Source organism: Tauraco erythrolophus, chromosome 4 (genome assembly GCF_009769465.1).
Source record: "Tauraco erythrolophus isolate bTauEry1 chromosome 4, bTauEry1.pri, whole genome shotgun sequence".
Taxonomy (NCBI): domain Eukaryota; kingdom Metazoa; phylum Chordata; class Aves; order Musophagiformes; family Musophagidae; genus Tauraco; species Tauraco erythrolophus.
Window position 1 is genome coordinate 86943669 of NC_141468.1, and position 24063 is coordinate 86967731.

General features: G+C 45.2%; 2 protein-coding genes across 2 annotated transcripts in view; one reads left to right on the forward strand and one right to left on the reverse strand.

Annotated features, from left to right (window-relative positions):
• LOC104374622 (alpha-2-macroglobulin-like) overlaps positions 1-24063 on the reverse strand; it is a 416004-nt gene that overhangs the window by 33234 nt on the left and 358707 nt on the right.
• Positions 2018-9959, forward strand: LOC147528932 (uncharacterized). Its single transcript, XM_086610679.1, has 8 exons — positions 2018-2099; positions 3967-4032; positions 5799-5888; positions 7382-7447; positions 8127-8207; positions 8311-8453; positions 9096-9202; positions 9798-9959. The coding sequence occupies exons 1-8, from the start codon at positions 2018-2020 to the stop codon at positions 9940-9942; spliced, it is 780 nt and encodes a 259-aa protein (XP_086466805.1). The 3' UTR covers positions 9943-9959.

Sequence of the window (24063 nt, forward strand, 5' to 3'; positions counted from 1 at the left end):
ACCTGCTTTGTAACTCTCCGGAGCTGTGGAGTTGGTTTCCGTCCGCCGGGGCAGCTGGTGGCAGCATTTTTTTGTCCTCCTTCGCCGGCTTTTTTTTTCATTCGGCTTTTTTTTTTTTTTTTTCCCTGGGGCAGCTCGTGCCGGGTTTTTCTTTTTCTTCGGCTGGTGGCCGCTTTTTTTTTCCTCATAGTCTTTATTATCGTCAACTTGTCCCCAGAAAACCTCTTTCGCGGCACATGTGCTAAATATAAATACATATAATTCAGTTAGAATCCTGAAAACCTTGGCTTCCCTTCAAAACAGCAGCATTTGTGGGACAAAGTGACAAATTGAAACCTAACCAGCGCAAAAATGCCTGTCTATTGCTACATCCAACCTCTGCATCTTCAAAACTGATTGACTCAGCCTGACCTCCAAGATTCACCATTTAAATTGACTTTTTTCATATTGATCACAAACTCTGTGGTGTGTTCCACAGACACAGGATTATAGTTTTATTTGAAGTTTTTTTTTTCCCCTTACTGCCAGGGTTCCCCGGTACCATTAGAAACAAACTAAAGTTTGAATCAGCAATCGCCCAAGTTATGCTTTTGCTTCTTTATGGTTGTTTGCCATCATGTTTCAAATAAGCTCAAATGCAATTTTCAGAATTTAATACAGCCTATTTTTAGCATTGCGGAAGGTTTGATTACTGGTTTATTTTTTATTTTACTATTTGGTATAGGATGGCCATTCACATTTAATCATATCCATAGATTACTTCAATTAACACAAATGTGTAATATTATCTTTAAATAAATTAATTTCAATATGTTCTAACATAACAGAGGTAATTGCATATTAATAACAGTCATTATCCTAAGTCCCGGCTACTAGCAGAAAATTCACTTGTATTTTTTAATAAGGTGCAATATTATAGTCTATTTTGAGATGACAGCTTTCTGTTTCCCCATACATAATACCACATCACTTCAATATCGCTAGCAGACCCTACGAATAAATAAAAATTCAGAATGTAAACCTGCAAATTGTAGCATTTTCCAGTCTTTTGAAACTAGGGTGGATATTCCAAGTACCTCGGCGAAACCGATTTGAGAGAATCATTATCTGTGCTGATGCACGATCCTTTCCACCCACCCAGCAGACAACCAACTCGCGCGTTACCCTGAACGCATACAGCCGGCATTACAGATTCTGTGTTGCATTTTATTACCATTTACGAAGTGATCTGAAAGACACTTCAGACAGAGACTCTCTCCCATTTTTAAAAGGCCAAAACTTTAAAGCCAACTTAGACAGTGAGCATATTAATCACAAAAGGTTTCTCCTGACACGAGTCTTAGTGGGAAAAAACCCAAACTGTTCCACTGAACTCTGTACACTAAACACATACTGTAACACTCTACACAAGCGGAATTAAATCATAGTTCCAATCCCGGTCCCTGTCATCGACCCCACAGATCAAGACACAGCACAGAGCCCTGAAGCGTGGCAGAGCCCTGTTTCAGCAGCTGCGAGTACATTTCTCTATGGATCAGGGGCAAACGGATCATGCTTTCGGGTCTCCGCTTCTGAGGGCACTGCCTTGGGCTCTGCAGGGCTGCTCCCCGTGCCGTGCCGTGGGGCCACCCTGAGAGCTTCACTCTGCTTCCTGGGGCTGACTTCCAAACCTCTGTGTTTTTCTTTCCCTTTCCACTTCATGTCATAAAGCCCATCTTTTCAAAAGAAAAGCAGGGCGGGGGGGGCGCACACAGCATCAAGATTTGGAAAGTCAGAAGACGACTAATGGCAGAACCACTTCCTGACAAAGCTGACCATGTCAAGGCGATGACCTTAAATTTAACGTGCCACTATCAAAAGATCAACGACGAGCGTGCTTCCCTTCTCACGAGCTGTGTTACAGAAAGAACTTCCTCCTGAAGGTCAGAGAGGGGATAGAGCCTACGAGTCGTCCTCCGTCCACAGTGCCACTTCAAAAGCAGCAGTGAGAGCAAAAAAAGGAGAAGGGGGAGCAAGAATGTCGGAAAATCTCATTTACGCTGACTTGAACTTGACTGAATCAGCCAGGCCCAGACTACAGACCGTCACTGACGTCCAAGGTAGGCCCACCAGTGCGCACTGAGCTTTCCTTGTATTCTTCAGCCTTCCTACCACACATTTTTTGAAAGACTGCCACGGAGCACCAAAGCCCCAAAGAAGATGAATGAGATATGGGGGCCAGAGCTGTGAAAAACATGCAGGTGGGACGTCCACGTAACATTTTAACCATAAAAAAGGGGACTGTTTTAAGGGCTACTTTTCTTTTATTAAGGTGCAAATCTGAGGGGGAGTTTCCTGTGTGATATTAAGAGTAGTTTGTGTCAATTTAGGAGATTATTCCACAGCTGAACGTCAGTTGGTCCTGAGCCAGGCGTGTTCTCACGCAGCAGACTCTGACTCCTGCAGCAAACTGGTCAGGAGATTGAATGCCTCATGCCCCAGTTGGTCAAAGCAGTCCCACGAAGCCTCTTTCTGCTTGCTGAGCGCAGCAGCCATTGCTTCACGTTTTTTTCCTCTTGGCTTTGTCTGTACAGACTATTTAAAAAATCAAGCATAAAGTGTTCCATGGACAGATTTAGTTTGATTTAGTATGAATGACTTTGCAAAATTCTAACCTAGAATTTATCTTTCTTTAACGCACTAAGAATTATTACAGCCAATTTTGCACTGGTTTTGCTACCTCCGCATAAAAATACATCCTAAAATAACGGACTTCCTCCACTTTGCCTCTGTGTTTATTTTTCTTTTTTTTCTTCCCTTTCTTTTTAACCTTACTATCTCTTTGACAGAAATAGCAGTTCCTATTTCTCACCATCCTGTGCTTGTGCAATCCTTTTGCATAAATTGTGATCCCTTGGCACCTGTTTTAGACCGCTGGAGGTTCTAACGCCCAGAGAAACAGTGTTTCTCTTCCAACAGATTAGTTCATGTCTAAACTGACAGGCATCCACAACAGATGCCACCTGATTAAAAGTTCCATTTTCCTTATAATTTAATCCATGAACTCCAACTTACAGCTTTTATACAGTGTTTATAGCATGTTTATGTTTCCTTGCTTATGCCGTTCTGGAAAAACCCTATCGACTCGTTTCTTTCATGTGTTTGCTTAATTTACGGACAGTGTTTCCCACTAATTGCGCATATCTTACAGAAAAGAGTCCAAACACTGTCTTCTGTCTTCCTTTCTTTTTCCTTCAGTTGGGTATTTTCTCTTTGATGTGGATTCCCTGGATCAAATGCAGTGTTCACAAAGGAACGAAATTAATTCCATAAGCCAGAAGAATGCACCTAAACTCACAGAAGACAGTAACTCTGTCTGGTGATGGAAACAAAGGGGCTCAGTGCTGTATACCAGGATGACTTTGAACGTTTTATAAAATTGCAGCATTGTATTTCTCAATTTCTACCACCTTTTCACATGTCCCTGCCCTTTCTTCCTTCCTCATGTGCTTTCTTCCGTACTTGTTTGTATTTATTATCTGCAGATGTTAGAAGAGGTTTCATTTTCCTCACCGTTTTTTTTTGTTAACTAGTAACCCCTTCAAATTTAGCATGATCTGCTGCTTTCAGGTTTGCTTCAATGTCGTGGCCCTTCTCACCACTCAGGTATGGATGTGAATTGAATAAGACGGTCAGACAACCTTAGATATTTTTCTCCACTTCTGTTTCGATTTAAAATGTGAGTGCACGTGCCCATGCCTCTTCTCTTACTGTCTACACTGAAGATAAACCAGATGTTTCTGCTTATAGCCGGTCCTCTAAGGTGTGAATGCAATCGGCAAAAATATTATCTGGGCATAGTTAAACACAGTCACATAAATCAGCTGCTGTCATGTATTGAGCATTTGTCATCACTTCAGTCATTCCTGTTCCATTCGAGTTGTTTCTCAACTTTGTGTGTTCAGTGTTATTTTTGCCTGGTTTTAGATTCTACATATGCAGAAGTGAAAGTGCGATCCCTAGACACAAGCGCTGCAGATAGCTACACATCGGGTGAGTTTTTAGCTGTCTGCTAGAATTACATAAATTTAAACAAAGAGAGCAGAGGAGTCTGTTCCTTATTTTCTAAAAATGCAGTGATATAAAACCATACGGGAGACAGGAAGATACAACTGGCTGCCTTACATAGCCAGAGCAGGGGGCAGCTGATGTGTTGCACCGTATGCCACTAAAGGCTTGTTGGCTTCACTGGCATAGGAACAGAAGGATATGTTGGGCCACAACACCCTAAACTGCTCTTTAGACCATGTCGGCTTCCCTTTCCTCATTTTAAGAGTTGTTTACAACCTTCAGCCAGCTTGCTCTTATTCATTTTAAAAGTAATTTAAAACCTTCTAGATGTCATGTCCAGCAGCTTGGCTGTCTTACAGTTAAGGTGAAATCTGTTCCTCCAGAGTGTTTGGACATTCTGTACCGGATGTGTCCCAAATTCTTGAAGAATCAGAAATCTGGATCCTTACCCCGTCTTCTCAGCCAGGTGCCAAAAGGCTGCCTTTTCATTTCTCCCTCCAGTCCTGCGTAGGGTACTGGGACTATTTCTGGAATTACCACCTTAGTATTCCTGGTCACCAAGTTCCTTCCTACGAGCTTCCCTTTTGCCACTAAAAATTCTCTCTGCCCTTCGCAGTCCTGTTGGCAACCACATGGACTAGCATATCAGTGCATAGTTTGCACCTGTCTATGAAAGAGATTTGTTGATTAGTGCAATCCACATCTTTTTAGGGTGCAACCATTCCCTGACCAAATGTCCTCAGGCAGAAACTTGACAGGACAGAGTTCTTGCATGCCTTCTTTTTTCAAAGACTCATTTAAGATCAGTCTGGTTTAATACTACACTAAGTATGACAGCTTCTTAGCATTTCAGTAACTCAAATACTAACACCCAAGGAGGTGTGAAAATGAGGTTACCTGAGAGAACAGGCCAGATATTGACTGCAGTTAGGATGAAGATTCAGGATGGCTTCCTCATTTATCTAAAACTCTTTACTTTACAGAGCAGGGGCAATAGCAGCAAAACCCTCAATTTCGTTTTCAGATCCTAGTTGTCACAGACACCATAAATTTCAAAGACAGCAGAAGGGGTATAGAAGTAAACATACAGAAGTAATGTAGAATATAGAAGTAAATACTCTAGCAGATATGTGAAGCAGGAAGGGATGGGAAGCTCTCCTTTACCTTCTAATTCGGTGTCTGACGAGGCCAGTCAGCCACTGAACTTCTTATTTGTCCCCACTTGGACCTGCTTGTGCTCTGTAACACCGGGACGGTATCCACTGAGTTGGCAGACCAATGAATATCACAAGGATCAACTTGAAGTAAATCCTGAACAAAAGTCCATAAACAAGAGTCGAAACAGCAAGAGGAGACAGTTCAACTCCCCTGAAAAATTTGCTTTGATAGGATGAGTAACATGACAGGACCTTTATCTCGTAGGTTGATTGAATTTTGCTTCCATAGTATTTTGAGAGGGCAAATAAGGATCCCAGTGAGCGCTTAACTCTAGTATCAAGTGCAGCAGAATTTAACAAAGTATTCTAGGCAATGGCAGAAGGGTTGAGGTGAACATCTGTCATGGGGAACAAAAAGTGTCCACAACTTACCTATCACAAGAAGAACAAAATCAGAAGGAACAGCACTGAAGGGCTTTGCCTAACTTGAAAGACTTGTCTCAGATTGAGCACGAAAAGGGCGTATTTGAATGAAGAATGGTTCCTTTCTCAGTTGTTCCCCTAATCTTTATTATCACTGTCTGTCTGTAGGTAAAAGCTGTTACTCCAGAAGACATGTGACTGTGTTGGTCGTTGTGATAACCCTCCTACTGGTCTTGGCGGTGTGTCTGATACTCGTGTGTAAGTCCTGCTAAGAATGTAATAAGTGCAATTAATTTGTGACTCTCACCCACTGACTGACAAATATCTAAGTCACGACATCCAAAACCAGTAGGAAGAGAAGGCACAGGACAGTAGTTCTTAGCCAACTGTGGCTGTAAGAAGAAATCCGTACAAGAGTTGAGCGGTTTGAAAGTTTAAAATTCTAAAAGGAAAAAAGCCAAAACCCAATTACGAAACCTGATAATCTTCAAAGAATAAGTAATTTATTATACAAACATTTTGAAGAAGCAAGTAACAATTAGATAATGCCTATTAGTAATCTGATTGCTATCCATCAGAATATTTCAAGGAGATGATCTTTTATCATGTCTACCAAGATAACCATAACACCAAAAATCTTTAAATAAATACGAATAAAAGCTGGTTTGGATGAGATAGCTAAGTCACAACTTAAAGGAATTTGTTTGCACCTTCCTCAAATAAAAGCCTCGTACTAGACCTCTTTGCATATATACCACTGAGTTCATAACGATCTTTGAACTACATAAAAAGATTATTTTTTTTTCAGAAATGAAGCATTCTTATCTCAATTAGAAAAAAAAAACAAATTTTAATAGAGCCATGTGGTACTTTCCTTTGAATATTTTTTAAGAATCATTTTAAAATTTCAGGGGTGGTTGCCTGTTTCTTTTCATCCTTTGATAAGAGGTTAAGAGGTTTCCACAATCAGTCACACTCACGTCCCAGAGTTTGCACCTACTCAGAGATGCACATGGAGACACTCTTTGTGAAGAAATGCCAAAACCTTTGATCCATGGAGTTTAAAGAAATTGGGTTGGGGCCGGTAATAGTTTTTTCTTTTTCAAGGTAAATAGTAAGAGACAAATGTCTGATAGTGTTCTGACCTTTATAAAACGTAAAATACCAGAGGAAGCGCAAAATTAAAACCCAACCAAACAAAAAAACCCTACAACACAACATAACACGGTGAAACTATCAGCATTTAACAGAGTTTTAAATCAGGAGCTGAATGAGGGATTATTAGACTTTGATTCAGGTCTGGCTTCAGTTACAGTTACTTTGTTGGGTTCAGTACTGCCCCAGTGAACTGAAAAAATACTCCTAAGAAACTTGAGATCTAGATCAAAGTAAGAAACTTAATCAAATTAGTTTTTCATTTCAATAGCATACAATTTTCACTTGTCCTCCAAATGAATTTTGAAGTTTTAATTTTATTTCCTATTACTATGGTTACGGGTATACGAGACACCACATTTACTGCTACTCTGAAAGCGCGCGGAGCATTTTTTGTTAAGGTCCAGAGTCAGGCTCTTTGGAAATCTGCTCCATAGTATGGTACTACAGGTTTGGTGCTTTTCAATGGAGAGCAAAAAGGAGAGGAGTAGGCTTTCTGTGTGGGCTGATGGTGGGGGTCAAAGAGGTCCAGAAGAGCTCTGACATAGAGCAAAATGGTCGGCCACTCAAAGCAGAAATCGTATTTTTATTGCCAGATCATCCAACTGCAAGCAGCCCACCTGACTCAAAAACATCCTCCACCACCTACGAAGAGACACAAGGTAGGTAATCCTCTGTTGTCCCACAGACAGCTTCCAGAAGCCAGACTACCTTTTAAGGGAGGGCAGGGGTGTCTAGATTGTGTTCAGAAGAAAAACAAACAAACACAGAAAAAAACTGACATCTCAAGGACAAACGACCTTATCCTGTGCACTAGGATGAGCTCTCACGGCCACAGATGTTTCCCATTTTCATCTTCTTTAAAAGTACTCTTTGGTCAGCACCGCATTGCTCTTCCAGAGGGAAGAACTGACCACTCTCTCATGCCAGTCCAGAGGTGCCCACGGCGAGGTGCATCTCTCTGGTATCACAGCATTGTAGTGAGCATAATGTGCTGCTTTTCAAATACTCTCCTTTCTTAGCATTTTATCCAAGTGCAATTCCCTTTCGCTGCTTAGGAGCTACTGGATAACCAGCAAACCTATACCACGCAGTCCCTGTCTCCCTGAATCATATCACCCTTTCCAGGTCCCATTCTCTTTTCCTCCTGGTCTCTGCCTGGCAATGGAGAGAAACGTTCTTTCTTTCTGAAGCATCACTATTGCTGTAATTTGCAGCAGGCAAATGAGACACCTGGAAACTGAATGCTGCTGTTTGCCCTGACCATTTCTCTGTATCTCCTGAGCAAAGATTTAAAAGGATAATGTTATTTGTGATTCTACTTCTCCGACTCATGCCTAGTGACTCCTGGGCCAGTATCAGCTACAGAGGCTGGTGGGGACCCCGGGTGGTCTGGTGAAAATTCTAAGCAGAACCACACAAGTACTTTTCCGGCTGTAACTTACTCTCTTAGCCTTCTTTTGTAAAGGGTTCCTTTCAGTAGTGTGAACATGGATTTTTCCCCACCTGTTCTTCCCTCCCGCAGGCTGCCCCCAACACTGGGAAAAAAATGGGGAAAAATGCTACTTCTTTTCTCCAGTGTTGAAAGAGAAAGACTGGAACACCTCCCGTAAAGAATGTACTGACATGGATTCAGACCTGGTGATCATTGACAACATGGAAGAACTGGTGAGATCTAAATTCCTGGGGCTGCTTCTAGAGTTGCTCAACCTATATGGGAAAGGGCTGATGGGTTCTTGTGGTAGATGTCTTTGGGGTCTATAACCTACTGCTGGCCGTGTACAACAAGCACATCTGTATGGCAGCAAACACCTTCACAGTGAGATGCATCTCGCTTCTTGGAGCCTTGTATCTGGAAGCTTCTCTCCCCATGCATGCTCCCACAGCAAGGGGAAAACTCTGCCTAGCTGACTTAAGTTTTAAAGGCATTTAGCCCACAAACCAAGATCAAGCAAGTCAAACAGAGAGTTGTGAGCGCCATTGCTTTGACGAAAACTGGAAAGGCTTTCCCATCACAATCAGAATAGATAAGTGTCTGTAGGCACCAAGTCACACCTGGCTAACTACAATATATAGCTTTAATGGTATCACAGGTGTATTATTCTATTCAGTCTATTCCTAAGAAGCCCCCAGAAGAGAGATGAGATTAAATAAAAATGGAAAAATTCAGCCTCTGAAGCTGCAGGAAGAGATGGTGTGGCTGGATGCACATTGTACTTTCTGTGTTGGCTATTTAGCACTAAGCTTTCTGTGTACCTCTGGTGAAGAAAATGCAATTTTAGGTTTTATCATTGTTTGTTTCCTTTCTAGAATTATCTTTCTTCAAAATCAAGAGGTCATTACTACTTACTTGGTCTCACACGTTCTGAGAACGAGAAGTGGAAGTGGATTAACAACGTGGAACATAGCAAAGACATGTAAGCTTATTCCAGCAAGTCACTGTGATGCAACATCTGAAAACAGTTTTTTTTTAAAAAAAACAACCCAGAGGCAACAACAGGGAGTACAAGTGAGATCAGGGACTGCAATTTGTAGCAACCTGATTCCTTGAGATTCAGGTGCTTCAGCGCATCCCTGTGACAAGTCAAAGGGCACCTGTAAGTCACGTGGGAATACAGGAATGTTGCATCAGGATGGCAAGAGAGGACACAGCTGCAGTTCTGGTGAGGAAGGAGGAATCTGACTATATCATAGAGTTCAGTGGGCAAAGAAAGAATATACCAGGCAGGGACAAGAGAGAGTGTGATGCTGGCACTGGGGAATGGAGGCTACCAAAGAAGGAGAAAGTCTCTGGACGGGAAAGCATAGACCGTATGGTTTTGTTGAGGTCTGGGAAAAAAAAATAAGGAATGAGAGGGAGACTCCAAGAAGGCAGCCTCTAACCCCACTGACAATAACATAGCTTAGCAGCAAGGCCAGGTGCCACTCTGTCTTTCACGGAAGTGACACTGAGTGCCTTGCATCCAACTAGGTCAGGAGCGCAACTAAATCTGACTTTCTCTCCCTGCGCAGGTTTACTATTGAAGGAGACTGTACTTATTTCTGCAGTGTCATTGGACATGGCAAAGTAGCAACTGCATCTTGCAAAGGATCCAAAACAACACAAAATATGTGTGAAAAAGCTGCAAATATTTTAGAAAGGCAGAAGGAGCACTAAACACAACAGGTCCAGTCAGGAACGTCATGCCCTGCTTCCCGTAGGAATGGTGGATGAGATTTGTCCCATTTATCTTTATCTGTCTAAACACCCCGTCAAAGGGACCCTTACAGGCTCCCTCTAGCCACCTTGCCAAGCTTGGCACCTTCTTTCCCAAGATGAGAGTCTGAGACTGGACGGATCCCTCTCCAGAGGAGCTTGCATTTTCACACCTTAGGAGTCTGGGAGACCTGCTCAGACCAGGTGCCTGACTTTCAGGCAGCCACTGTTAGGTGATACGGGTCCAGCCTCTGCGATAGGTGTGATCACCAACAGATCCTATCCCTCACAGACCCACGCACCTACTTAAAATGGTGCCATCCATGACTCTCTCCTTCACCTGCAGGAGGGACAAAGCCCTGTGAATACCATGATGAAGTGACAGTGATGTTATGTGCGTTCCCACCGGAAAAAAAAAAAAAAAGTATTTTTGCTTAATCAAAGCATTTCTGCTCAGAACGTTGTGGCCAATGGTAGTGAAAATGGAATCATACAGGAAAAACTCCCTCATTTTGACTTAAAAGCACATTTTGATGTCCCTCAGACAAGCACTACTCCTCACTGCCCTCATTCATCAAGACTCTTTTGGAGCATTTTTATAGTTCCCCCACTGACCTTTAATTATCAAAGAACAAAGTAAGAAGATGTAGCTTTTACAGACTAATCTCAATGGCAGAAACCAGAATCTAAACTAGTATTTCAGAAGGAAGCTGTGCTGAAGGGGCAGTTTGTTTGTACTGGGTTTAGTGGAAGGGGTGGGAGAGGGCTCTGTATTGTGTTGTGGAACAGCCTGGAGGAGGGCTGCCCTTTTATTTTCATATACCAGCTGCTACCTTTTGATGAGAGGGTAGGGGCAGGGAAATAGCTCGTATCTGGGAGTCACTGGAGGTAGTGGGAGCGTGGAGCAAGCAGCAGATGCAAGCAGCTATGCATCAGAGGGGACAGAAAGGGGAAGCTGCCCCAGGGCCACTGTGGAACCCATAAAGCCACAGAAAGTCACAGGACTAAGGAGAAAACGCTGCTTACAAGGAAATCCCCAACAAGGGAGGAAGTCTGATTTGAAGTGATTGATTTACTCTGCCTCTGTACTGTCTCTTTCCACAGTTATCTTTTTCTGATTTTGTTATCTTATTTTTTTAAATAAACCTTAAGTTTACAGTTTGGGATTCTTTTTATTGTCTTTTGGCACACCCACTGCAAGGATAAGGTAAAACATTTCACGCCAGCTCCGACTTGGTCAGAGTCTCACCCTGATGTGACGCACAGGGAATCCCAAACCAAGCCAAACCTAACCTCTCAGAGCTTCTGTGGTTGGTGCCTGCAGAGAATTACAAGGCTGGTTTTAATTCTTTATGCAACTGGGTATTAGGCTGACACTCATTTGGGTAGGGCAGGCTGACAGTGTCAGCCTCATTGGGCACATCCTAGACACACAGCAGGCTCCATTAGTGATGGTTAGCAAGAAGAACCTGGGCTCCTGCTGCTTTCATAGACCTATATCCTAGAGTGTTTACAGCAAAATGTGGTTTTTAATGGATTAACTAGGTTACTCTGCTCAGTTACCAGAGCTATGTTCCTCCAGCCTCACTTCTCTAGTTGATAAGAGTTGTCTCCTCCGCTTCTAGTTGCAATGCCACGGACATAAAAACATGATTTCCATGCAATTCTCCCCCTGCACGGTCTGATTTTAGTTAACAGGAATGATCCCTTCACGAAAGCACCAACAAACAGAGCTTAGTGGCTGAGTACAGCCATGGAGAAAATGTATGTGTGTGTGTATGCATACACATAGACACAAGTACACACATTAACCCTCTGAAAAGCTTCCTTGGTTAAAACCATTTGCTGATTAAGCTCTGCCCACATTCCACTTTAAGGAGGTGCCATTCCCAGAAGAAGAAAAGCCAATGTCTCCTTTTCTTCTGAATCGATTACTTGATGAAGAGGAGGACCATCAGAGGAGAGAGGGATCATTTCCAGCATAGCAAATGCAAGTTTCATCCACACAGGGTTTTTTTGGTTTGTTGGTTTGGGTTTTTTTTTTTTTGTTTGTTTTGTTTTGGTTTTGTTTTTGTTTTCCTAGTCCTGGTAATTTATGCTTGAGCTGTTGAGTACATATCGAATCTCTGGAGAGGAAGTTACCAGGCTCTACTGACCTAAGGAGCATGTACAAACTGAGATACAGGGGGGCTGTATTTAGGGGAAAGGGTCATTTCCCTACCAAATTGGTGGAGGTGCTACAAGTTTCAGTGAAATGGCTGTATACATACTTTTAACATGACTGAGAATGTGCTTTTTTCCTTATTTCACCATTAGAAATAGCAGAATCATTGAACTGAGACTTAAACTATAGGTGTTACTGTTTGCTCCATCTGTAAAAAGGGAAAAAACCAAATTTTTCTAAAAGCGTCTGTTGATACTTATTTCCTTTTTAAACTATTTTGTCTAGGTGTGATACTTTCTTGATGCAGATCGGTCAGTTATTAGGCTCTAATGTACATCTGATACAAGGTAGTTTGTTCTTGTAAAGCTGATTCTCTTTTCTTCCTGAGCTGAACAGCAGGGTGAGTATAAAGTAGCTATGCCTGGGTGAATAAAGTGGTTTTAAAACTTTCAGCGTTATAAAGGCCTAAAAATGTGTGAACTTTCTTTCCTGAGGGTTCAACTCTAAAAAAAAGATGAAGCCAGGACTTTATTTGGCTTCCAGACTTTGTGAGTGTCTGTATACATGGGTTTATCTTTTCAGAGAACTAGGCAACCCCAGAGTACGAAGGAAAAAACCAACAGATTTGAAGTTCTGTATTTTTGGAAACGTATTTTTACTTTCGTTTCTGATTTTGGGAAATCAGCACAGTTTGCTAGAAAAAGTAGCTTTGTGACAAAAATACCTCAACAAAGTCACCGAAGTGAAATCCAGTTATGGAAGTTAGGTGCTACTCAGAAACTAAACCACTGAAAGTGAAGTCCTACTTCTAGTGTCACCAAGACACGAGATTTATCTGCCAGAGATGGAGACCACGGGCATGTTTAAAACTAGCCAAGGTGTTCTAGGGGCAACTGCAGCACAGTTTTGGGGAGGAAGGCTTTAAACAAATGAATTCAAAGGGACTCTAAGCTAGGACTAAAGCTTTAGGTTGTGGCAGAAATTACTCAGGAAAACAGTGTGGCACAATTTCAAATAGAGAAGAAAACAACACAGCAAAAAAAAAAAAGTACAACAAACGCTCAGCTTCCAAGGAGACGTGAGTCCCACAGGCCTCTTTTAAACATGGGAATATATTTTGCAGGGAGTCAGTGGAAAGGAGTGTAAATTGTGAAACAGCTGTTGGCCTGACTGGTGCATGGTGCCAGTGCACCCACAGCTGCTGCTCCCCTGCAGCGTGGGAATGTGTGCGGGACCTCGCCTCACCTCTGGGCGTAGAGAAGAGGCACCTGTGGGCTCCTCACAGCTGTGTGTGAATCACTGCCTCCCAGGTCCTGCGGAGGGATGGTCCCTCCTCACCCAAACGGGTATGGAGGTCCCTCCTCACCCAAACGGATATGGAGCTCCCTCCTCACCCAAACGGGTATGGAGGTCCCTCCTCACCCAAACGGATATGGAGGTCCCTCCTCACCCAAACGGATATGGAGGTCCCTCCTCACCCAAACAGATACGGAGGTCCCTCCTCACCCAAACGGACTCAGCCACCAGTTACTCTCTTTGCTCCGAAAGACACTTTCTAGCCCAGCATGTGAATTCCAACCATTTCTTGGTTTTCATCCTGACACAAAAACAAGCAAGCAGGTTCCTTCCACATCCCTCTGCCCCGACACGAGTCTCATCTAACAGAGAAAGGGGAAGCCCCAGCCGTGAAACTACATCATGCAAGATAAAATGAAAATCTTCTCAGCCAAAATTAACACCCCTTTGCAGAAACAATTCCTTCTGCAATGGCATTGCTCCCTCTCCTGGTGGCAGGACTTTGGCAACAGACCTTCTGACCAGCTAAACATCCACTCCACTTGCCCTGTGTGAAGGCCAACAGAGGAGGACCGAGGTCCCACGATAAATGAGATGAGACTTGGCAGTACGGCTGGCTTTTTGAAACTCTTCCTCACTGAAAAGGGGCTGTCACGTCCAGGTGACAAAGAAAGAAGATTATCCTGCCAACGTAACATCTGTGGTAGGAGAAGAACAGAACTTGAACATGGAAACTGGATGCAAAGCTGCACTTTTGATCGTTATCGTGACTGCAGAACATAAGTGCCAACTACTCCAACCTATTTGTTTGCATTGTAGATGCTTAAGAAGATGGATGGGTAACGAGTCCCACGGCTGTGGCTTTTAAACGAGGTGTCCTCTCAAGTAATTTCAGTATAAAGGATGGATGTCAGTCTAAAATAATGAATTTATTTCATTATATAATTTCAATATAAAGGATGGATGTCAGTCTAAAATAATGAAATTATTTCATTATATAATTTCAATATAAAGGATGGATGTCAGTCTAAAATAATGAAATTATTTCATTATATAATTTCAATATAAAGGATGGATGTCAGTCTAAAATAATAAATTCTTCTGCCCAAGGAAGGGCTTTGAGGGAGGACTAGAAAAATCTTCCAGGCTCCACTACTGCAGACAAGGAAAGTTCATTTCATTACAGTTACTACTGAAGAGCGCTCTTCACTTTACACTACAGTCCAAGCCTCTCTAGGTTCTCTTCTGTGAGCATCTAATCTTGTCCAAACACTGGTATAAATGGCCACGAAACAATTCTTCATCCATCTGCCAAACAGCTATGATTTTTCAACAGGAGAGTCAAACAAACATCCTTTTAGAAACCCTGCAGGTGAATTTCATGCTCTGTTACTAGTTTTGTACAAAAAGACGACACTTCCAAGAAATGGCATGAGCCAAACCAAGAGCTCCCCGAGACGGAGTTGTAGGAAGCCCACAGAGCTCACTAGCTCAGCAGAAAATCAACCCAAGAGAACAATGCATCATTTCTTTCTAGGTTGACAGAGTAAATCCACTCAAAATACAGGCCTACTACAGGCTCAGGCTTTTTGTTTTAATTTCTCCAACCAAAACACAAACCCAGGCAAAAAAAATAATAACACGAAAGGAGCTCTCCATGTATTTTTTCATAATTCAAGAAAACATGCAACTAGGGCTAGTTTTAAAACACTAACAAAGAGCGGTCTGCCCTTTGGTGGGCCAGTTCAGAAAAAGGGTTTCAGAACCTGGCACAAAGCCTTTGCTACAACCAGGAGCAACTCACTTCTCCAGGTACTTGCTCTTCTGCCTCACTTCAGATCAACTTTTTGGTGACACGGGCCCAAACTGTGGAGGACAGAGGGGTTCCCCTCCTGTGTCACCCTTCGGTTCCTCAAGACTACTGTGCTGCACAGAAGAAATTGCCCCAGTTTGAGGCAGCAGGATAGTTTCTTCTTCCCTCTTTTGCCCAGAGGAAGAACTGCAGAGAGCAGCCAGGCAGCCTGCAGGCTCTGCAAGCAGCTGTTCGACAAGGCGAGGAAAGGACTCACAGCAACTCAGAGCTTTCTGCACTTCTACTTCATTAAGTCACCCTTCCCCAAAATTGCACAGTTCCCCCGGTGTTGTCACCTAGGGACTGCTAACTTTGCTTGCACCCTTCACGTATTTGCTCTGCTTAGGCTGTAACCACAAGGCCAGGCTTTGCTGCCATTTCTCCACTGTGAGGTCAAGTTCTAGGCTGACCCTTAGACACCGCAGAACCTGCCTTTCTCAATGGTCACGCTTCCCACTTCACTTCCTGTGGCTTCTCGGAGAGCTTCTAAGAGAAGAGCCTTCATCTAGCGTTTGGGGTTTTTTTGGTTATACACGGTTCTCCCTCTTCCTCTGGCTGCAAGTCTTCAGCTTGCAGTTTCTGCCCTCGCTACTCCACCTATTTCTCAGAGAGAATATTATTTTTTTGACCATCAAATGAGATCCTTCCCTATTCCTCATTCATCCACTGCTCTCTGTGCCCTCCTGTTTCAAACTACTCCTCTTGTCCCAGGGAAGGGGGACATTCATCGGGTTTAGGTAGGAAAGCCTGCCTTCCCAACATTTTCATACGGTAACAGAAAACATTTCTAGAAATCAGAGCAAGAAGGGAACAGGTTTATGACACACCACTTACCATTTCCCTTTTTCTTCTGCATTACTTGAAGGACAAGTAGTAGGGGAGAAGGACTTTGGACAAGGGTATATGATGATAGGACATGGGGCGATGGCTTTAAACTGAAAGAGGGGAGATTTCGATGAGATCTAAGGAAGAAATTTTTTACACTGAGGGTGCTGAGGCACTGGACCAGGTTGCCCAGAGAAGCTGTGGCTGCCCCATCCCTGGAAGTGTTCAAGGCCAGGCTGGATAAGGCTTTGAGCAACCTGGTGTAGTGGAGGGTGTCCCTGCCCATGGCAGGGGGGTTGGAACTGGATGAGCTTTGAGGTCCCTTCCAGCCCAAACCATTCTGTGATTCTATGGTTCACTCCTCATTAAGAAATATTGTGTCAGAATGCCTGAGAATATAGAAATGACCCTCAAAATTGCAGCAGCATGGTTCAGGGCTCGCCAGGGTAACAGGCACAAGCGCTGCGTTTCAGGACATTCCACAGGCGGTGCGGTGTTGGCATTTACTGTCAACAGTGACAGTCTTTCCTTTCGCCTTCATGCACTGAGGCTCTTGCTCTAGTTTTAAACCTGGGTTATGCTCATTTGGGATGGGAAGTGTCAGCAACTCCCCCCATGCCGGGACTGCTGGCACTCCAATGCCTCACGTAGCAGGCCGGGGGGGCAAGCCCCACATCTCTATATTGCAGATCGACCTCTCCCCGACCACTGTTCAGAAGATAATATCTTCTGGCAGAGACTTCTGCTGCTTCAGGGAGGCTTTTCAAAGCTGATCGCTTCTAGTTTGGTGCAGAGTGCTGCACGGAAATGGCAAGAAAAGAGGAAAACTCTCAATTCATGCAGGTCTTCAAAGAAGAAGCCAGCACAGAGTGCCGTTTGGAGCAAACGTGGCTGAGAACATCAGCACTTAAGAAGCGATTATGCTGAGCAGCTCTGCAGGTGATGAAGACGTGGGTCACTTGCGCTAGGAGCTGGCTTCTCCCTTCTGGTCTCTGGCAGAAAATGGCATCACGCATGACCAGTGGCACTTGGAACTCTGTGCAGAAATGAATATGGCTGTAAGCTCCTCCTGTCCTGGACAAGCTGGCCTTCCATCAGGAGGAAGGTTGTCGTGGGATCCTGACAAAGATGAGGCCTCTTTCTGTTCTCTCACTATTATGTCTTTGGGGGAGCATCAATGGACAATGTCTGCTGGCTCTTGGGGTGCCTTCGAGTACCAAAAGGTGCAGTGAGGGGTGCTCTGCTTGGATTTCTCCTTTAGTTCCTATTTTTAACTCTCTGGTCCTAGCCCTCACTTTGATTTTACCCTTTTTCTTCTGCAATCAATTGTTTTCTCTCCGTGCTCTCTTTTTTTTCTTGCGCCTACCTCATTTTTGAGGCAGGAGGCAGCATTTATTTTTGTTATGGATGGAAAAACCACACCTATGGATGGAAATAAATAGTAGAGGTAATGGCCAGGAAATGAAGAAGGACTGGACCCCCACGCTTTCTGCAATTCAGAAGGTGGCAATTCAGCCGCGTGCTGCCGTGCATGGGCTCCTGCTCCTAGAGAGCTTGTTTCCCGGTACCTACCATCCTCCCTGCACCAGCAGAAGCAGAAGCAGGAGAGCTACTGCCACCACCACGACCTCACTACAAACCACAGGAACTGCCGTGATAGAGCCGCAGCCCACACCTCCATCCCCATCTGCACCTTCGCGGTGATCTCCTCGCCGCCCACACAGCCAGAGCCACGAGCCACAGCTACACGCCATCCCCTTGGCCCACGTGTCAGCTACAGAGTGGGGGGCTGCCGCCCCTTTCCATCGCACCCCACGGCGCAAACGTACCCCACAAACACCGACGCTGAAAGAAGGAAGGACAAAGTGGGGTCCTCTCCAAGCACAGGCTCCACACCGCCCTGTGCCTTGCCCTTCCTGATCCCTTCCGCCTCCATTATTCATGTTTTTTAGTTAAGAAAACAGAAAACAAAAAAAGGTATTACTCCGACCAGACAATGAAGGGATGCTATTTTGCACTAGGCAGCTGGTTGGCAAACATTTCTCTTTCCTCTCCTGGACTTTACAGGGTAGTATCTGCCTCAGAAGCTTTTCTTCTGCAGACCATAAAGATCCATGCAGCTGACTATGCTGGCTGCAGAGGAGATAAAGGGCTGGTGTCACCTCCAGGCTTGCTGGAGAACAGTCCCTCAGGCTGCACTGCGCCATCTGAGGAGTGCCACGTTTAAAGAAACCATCCATGTTCCGGTACAGTTTGCTGTGCACCTCATTCTCTGCGGGTCCAAGTTGGTGGGTGAGAAAGAGACGGCAGAACGGTTTGTTGCAATTAGTTACATTTTTTACTTGCTGCCTAACAAAGTCTATTGGATTGCTTTAGAATACTCAAAAAAATTAGGGATAGGAATTTAACTAAGGACAGGAAATGAAAAGTCGTTTAACATCCCAAGCCAAGGACTTTAAATATCATTAAACTGCATTTCTGTATTAAGAGAAGAAAAAGTATCAAATGACTTGCAGACCGTGGGATTGCAGTCCCTCAATAACTGATCTACTTTGAGCCACTTGTTCTACAGTTTCCTTTTCCTTCAGACATCTGTTTATTGAAATCTATCTTGTGACAGGAAGGATGACACACAAAACTGGGTCTTCTCCTTTCTTTCTCCTGCCTCTAGATTTCCTATGTTTCCATGAGGACTGCGCACTGATTCTCACCCATAAAACGTGGATAACAATTATTTCTCTCTTTGGCCTTATGCACATCTTCTCCACTTAGACTGCAAGCTCCTCCTGGCAGAGATACCTGTTGGCCTAAGTGTTTAGCACACGGAATCTTGCCTGGGACCTCGGTACGAAAGAAACAGATATTCTAGTTTTATAACTATGCCTGTTTTCCAGACCACCAGCAGCGTTTTTTCTCTACCTCATCAGTCCCTCTCATCGAACACAAGTATTTTAAACAGAAATATATATTTATATGACTCATGTATGCTATGCACACCAAGTATTTCTCCCCATCTCACTATGATTTTGAATATTTATGTAATAAGGATTGCATTCAGTTCCATAATACGTCTAATCCACTACCAGACCTCATTTGGTTACATTGCTAAAGTATTTAATATTAATACTAATTTAATATTATCTGGGGTGGAAGAAAGGAGTACTGGCACAGCAAAATTTTCAGGCTACCCTGGATTATTTAGGTGATCAAGGACTTCAACAGAGAGCGAAGAAATGCAGATGCCTACAGAAGACATGTGAATTGACCTTACAACAACAATTGATACTTCATGTCAAAAAAAAAGAAGTTAATGCACTATTGTGCACAGAGAAAAAAACTATGGTTCTAAATGATAAATGTACCAATGCAGAGAAGAAAAGGACTTTGCTGCCAGACAGACGGGTCAGTGATGATGTACTGCCCAGGCAGATCTGCTGTCAAACCAGCAAGCAGGCTTATGGGACACATCAAGAACACAGTGACAGATACCGCCGACAACATTACGATGCTCACAGAAATCAATGACATATCAGTTTCTTTTTTAGCACATACTCATCATGCCATGAGATGGTCTGATCTCCCTGCAGACCTGCTGTCCCATGCAGGCCTCTTACCGCACTTCTCATACAGCATCCTTCCCTTGCTTTGGTCCACCACGGAGATCAGCACTTCTTGCTGCAGCACCTTCAGCACTACAGCATGCAATGCTGGGAAGAAAAGCTGGCAAACTGATACAGATCAGGAAAACAAACCTTTTTGAGCAGTCTGAGTGTTATTCATACCTTTGAGGGAAGGTGCTTGGCTCCACCGGCTGCAGGAACAGGAAGCTGAGTTGAGTAGCTCTGTCAAGCCCATGTCAGGATGACTCATCATTTCAAAAGTCACAGGTGATCGCTGCGCACGCTTCTTTCTCCTCCTCTCCGGCTGAGAAGAGACCTCTCCGTAGAAGCAATGGAGGTCTCTGGCTGATGATGTAGCCGCATGGTCTCACTTCAGTTCTGGCCTCTCAGAGCTTCCTGGTGCAGATGTACAGCCTGCAGACATTTTGGGGAGAAACTTCTGACACCTGCTACCCGTACAGGGGACATGATGGCACCAAACTCAACCGGCAAAACCCACAATTGGACCTTTTAAGAACTTTTTGTGGTTTGTGGCTGCAAAGGCTTCAAATGGTGTGTGACTTTTCAAGGTGCTAACCGTGATGTTTGCTCTATGGTGAACCACATATAATCTATAAAGAAATTGTGCACTTTCCCGGAAGATAACATTTACAGGAAGTACAGCTACTAATCATTATGGATGGCCAGACCACCAGGTTCTGTAGATAAAGCCAAATAAGCTTCTTTATATCATCTGAGGTTTCCACCCTAATCTCCCTGTCATGCTTATTTTTATATTTTTATCTGCTCTATTCAGCTTACTCGTGTTCACTGTGTTCATGTCGTTGTAACGCTGTGGTGCTTTCTCTTCCGCACTCCAACCCTCCCTACTTATTTCTGTCCTGCCCCAGGTCATTTTCAGCGTTAAGACTGTCAATTCTTGAAGATGGGGACTATGTCTTCTACTACCTACTACAAGGCACAAGTGCTATAAACAAGCAAAGAACAATCCTAGTGAATACTAACCTCACCAAAAAAATGCAAACACAGCTGATAACATAGCTGGATTCCTTTCTCTTGTACCTCCTATTACAAAACATTCCAAAATAATGTTTGCAAGACTTTTGCAGGTGAATGGCAGAGCTTTTTTGGTGTAAAAGACCTAGTTGTCTGACACATGTTGCATTCTCAACCCAGCACTTCATAAAATGCTTAGTACTTCTCAAATACTAACTTAACTTCTGCAGTAACAATCTGCTAATACATAGAATCACAGAATCATAGAATCACAGAACGGTTTGGGTTGGAAGGGACCTCAAAGATCATCCAGTTCCAACCCCCCTGCCGTGGGCAGGGACACCCTCCCCTACACCAGGTTGCCCAAAGCCTCATCCAACCTGGCCTTGAACACTGCCAGGGATGGGGCAGCCACAGCTTCTCTGGGCAGCCTGTTCCAGCGCCTCACCACCCTCAGAGGGAAGAATTTCTTCCTTATATCTCATCTAAATCTGCCCTCTTTCAGTTTAAAGCCATTGCCCCGTGTCCTGTCGCTACATGTCCTTGTAAAAAGTCCCTCTCCAGCTTTAAATATTTCCTACAGGAGACCAACTTTTTAATGTTCTAAAACCACTAACCACACACAATGTCCCATAAGCCACTCCACATTACTTCTGCTGCATTCATCCTTCATCTTTTTCTTTCATTTTATTGTCTAAACCACGGATATTTCCCACATTGTTTTTGGTCATCCAACTAATTTCATGTTATACAACAGAGATGCTTGCAACTTAAAGATAAGCAAATGCATTTGTCTTTCCAGTCTAACGATTTCAATTTGGGAATTTCAGGAATCTCTCAGTATCATCCTGAAAATATATCGCCTCAAAAAGTAATGGGCACTAGAAGATTAAAAAATTTATAACTATTAAGAAATAAATGTATTTTTGTTCAGCTGAACACAGGACTAGTGAAAAATAAACTTCAGGAACAGTAAGCAAATCTTAAACAGCAAGAAAAGCAAATCTTTCAGAACCTTCCTGATTATTTACTGGCAGGATTCCCGTGGTACAGAGGCACACGGAGATCAGGAGGCTTTGGGAGAGCGCCATCGAGGCCTTACACACAAGCCATGCTTTTTGCCGCATGAGAAGTACTTCTCAAGGGATGGGTGGAGGGTTATTAGCTGTGAAAAAATGCAGAAAGTAACACAACACTAATTCAGCTCCTTTTCTAATAAATAGATTGGCCCAGTTCCGTGGGACCTTAGGAAACCAACACTTGTCTGATACGTATTTCTTCCCTCTGAGGGCGATGAGGCACTGGCACAGGTTGCCCAGAGAAGCTGTGGCTGCCCCATCCCTGGCAGTGTTCCAGGCCAGGTTGGATGAGGCTTTGGGCAACCTGGTGTAGGGGAGGGTGTGGAACTGGTGAGTTGGGGCTGTTCAGCCTGGAGAAGAAGAGGCTCCGGGGTGACCTTATAGCGGTCTTCCAGTACCTCAAGGGGGCCTACAGGAAAGATGGGGAGAGGCTGTTCAGGAGGGCCTGTTGTGATAGGACAAGGGATAATGGTTTTAAAATAGAGGGAGGTAGATTCAGGTTGGATATTAGGAAAAAAATTTTTACCATGAGAGTTGGAACAGGTTGCCCAGAGAGGTGGTGGCTGCTCCATCCCTGGAGACGTTCAAGGCCAGGTTGGATGAGGCCCTGAGCAACCTGATCTAGTTGGAGATATCCCTGTTCCTTGCAGGGGGGTTGGACTAGATGACCTTTGAAGGTCCCTTCCAGCCCTGACCATTCTATGATTCTATGATTCTATGATGATTCCATGATTGTCGCGGTTCAGCCCCGCCGGCGGCTCCCTGCTCCCCTCGGTGAGGGGGAGAGGGGAAAAACGTGACAAAAGGGCTGAGGGTGAGATAAGAACGCAGAGGGAGCACCCACCGACCACGGCCCCGGGCAGGACAGACTCGGCCTGGGGACAAAAATCAATCTATTAACAGTTACTTGAGAGGATAAAGAGAAATAAAGCCAGATCTTAAAAACAACACGTCCCGCCTTCCCGCCTTTCCCGCCTCCCGCAGCGGCCATGGGGGGCGGGAATGGGAGGTGCCGGGCAGTTCCTCCCACCTCGTTTCAGCCGCTCCTTTCCCGAAGGAGGAGGGCTCCCGACACCCCTTCCCTGCTCCGGCGGATCCCTCCTCACGGGACAGTGCACAGACCTCCACCGTGAGCCCTTCCCGCACGACGCGATCCTGACCGCTCCGGCGCGGGCTCTTACCTCAGTCACGGCGCTGCCGCCCGCTCCGGCCGGGGTCCTTCCGTGGCCTTCAGGTGCGTCTCTGCTCCGCCGCGAGTCCCGTTCTCCACGACTGTCCTCAGGCTCAGACATCTCCGCTCCAGCGCGGGCTCTCCCCGGGCTGCGGCGGCTCTGTGCCCCGCAGTCTGACATGGCTGCGGGGGCCGCTGCCCCTCAGCGCGGGCTGCGGGCAGCCCCCGCTCCGGCACCTCCTCCCGCCCCCCCGCATCGCCCGCCGCCCGCGGGGCCGTTTCTCTCCGGGCCGGGCGGGAGAGAAGCGGCCCGGCAGCCCCCGCCGCCCCTCCGCTCCCCGCGGGGCCCGAGCGCCTTCGGCCCGCTTCGGCCCGAGTCACACGGGGCATCGGCGGCGGCGCTGCTGGCTCGGCCCGGCCCGGGGCGGGGGGGGTCCGGGCGGGCAGAGAGCGGCCCGGCCCGGCCCCGGGAAGCGCGGGGGGCGAAGCCCCTCGCCCGGCACCAGCGCCCGTCACGCCAGCCCCGCACAATGATCTTGAAGGCCCCTTGCAGCCCAAACCGTTCTGTGATTCTGTGCTGCGCAGGCTTCATTAGAGTCTCCAAAGCACCCCAAAGTATCAGCAGTCCATCTCTCGTTTGGGGGACACATGCCTCAAGGTCTGACTGAGGGTTTCGGACACACTAACCGTCCTTCCGCTGAGTGGGGAGGGAGGCAGGTGAGCTGACAGAGCCAAGCCAGAGCAGGGTGGATGAGGCCGCCCCGTCTGTGCGATCCCTGGGATTGCTCCGAGCGCGGGAGCTTCGGTGGAGCTCGGGTGTCTGCAGCACGTCGCTGCGGCCGCAGCACAGGTGTCTCCTGCATGCACACTCCGCCTCCGGACTGCTGCCATGCAGCCATTTCTCCCTGCATGACTCGAGTGCGATTCTGCAGAAAAGTTAGAGGTAGGATGTTAGTGGGTGATACCAGGTAACCAAATATTATTTGCCGTAGCAGGGAGCGGGAGGTGGCATCACAGAATTCCACCATAACTTTCTGAGTCAGTCCCATGAGACTCCTAGTATTGCAGGGGCTAAATTT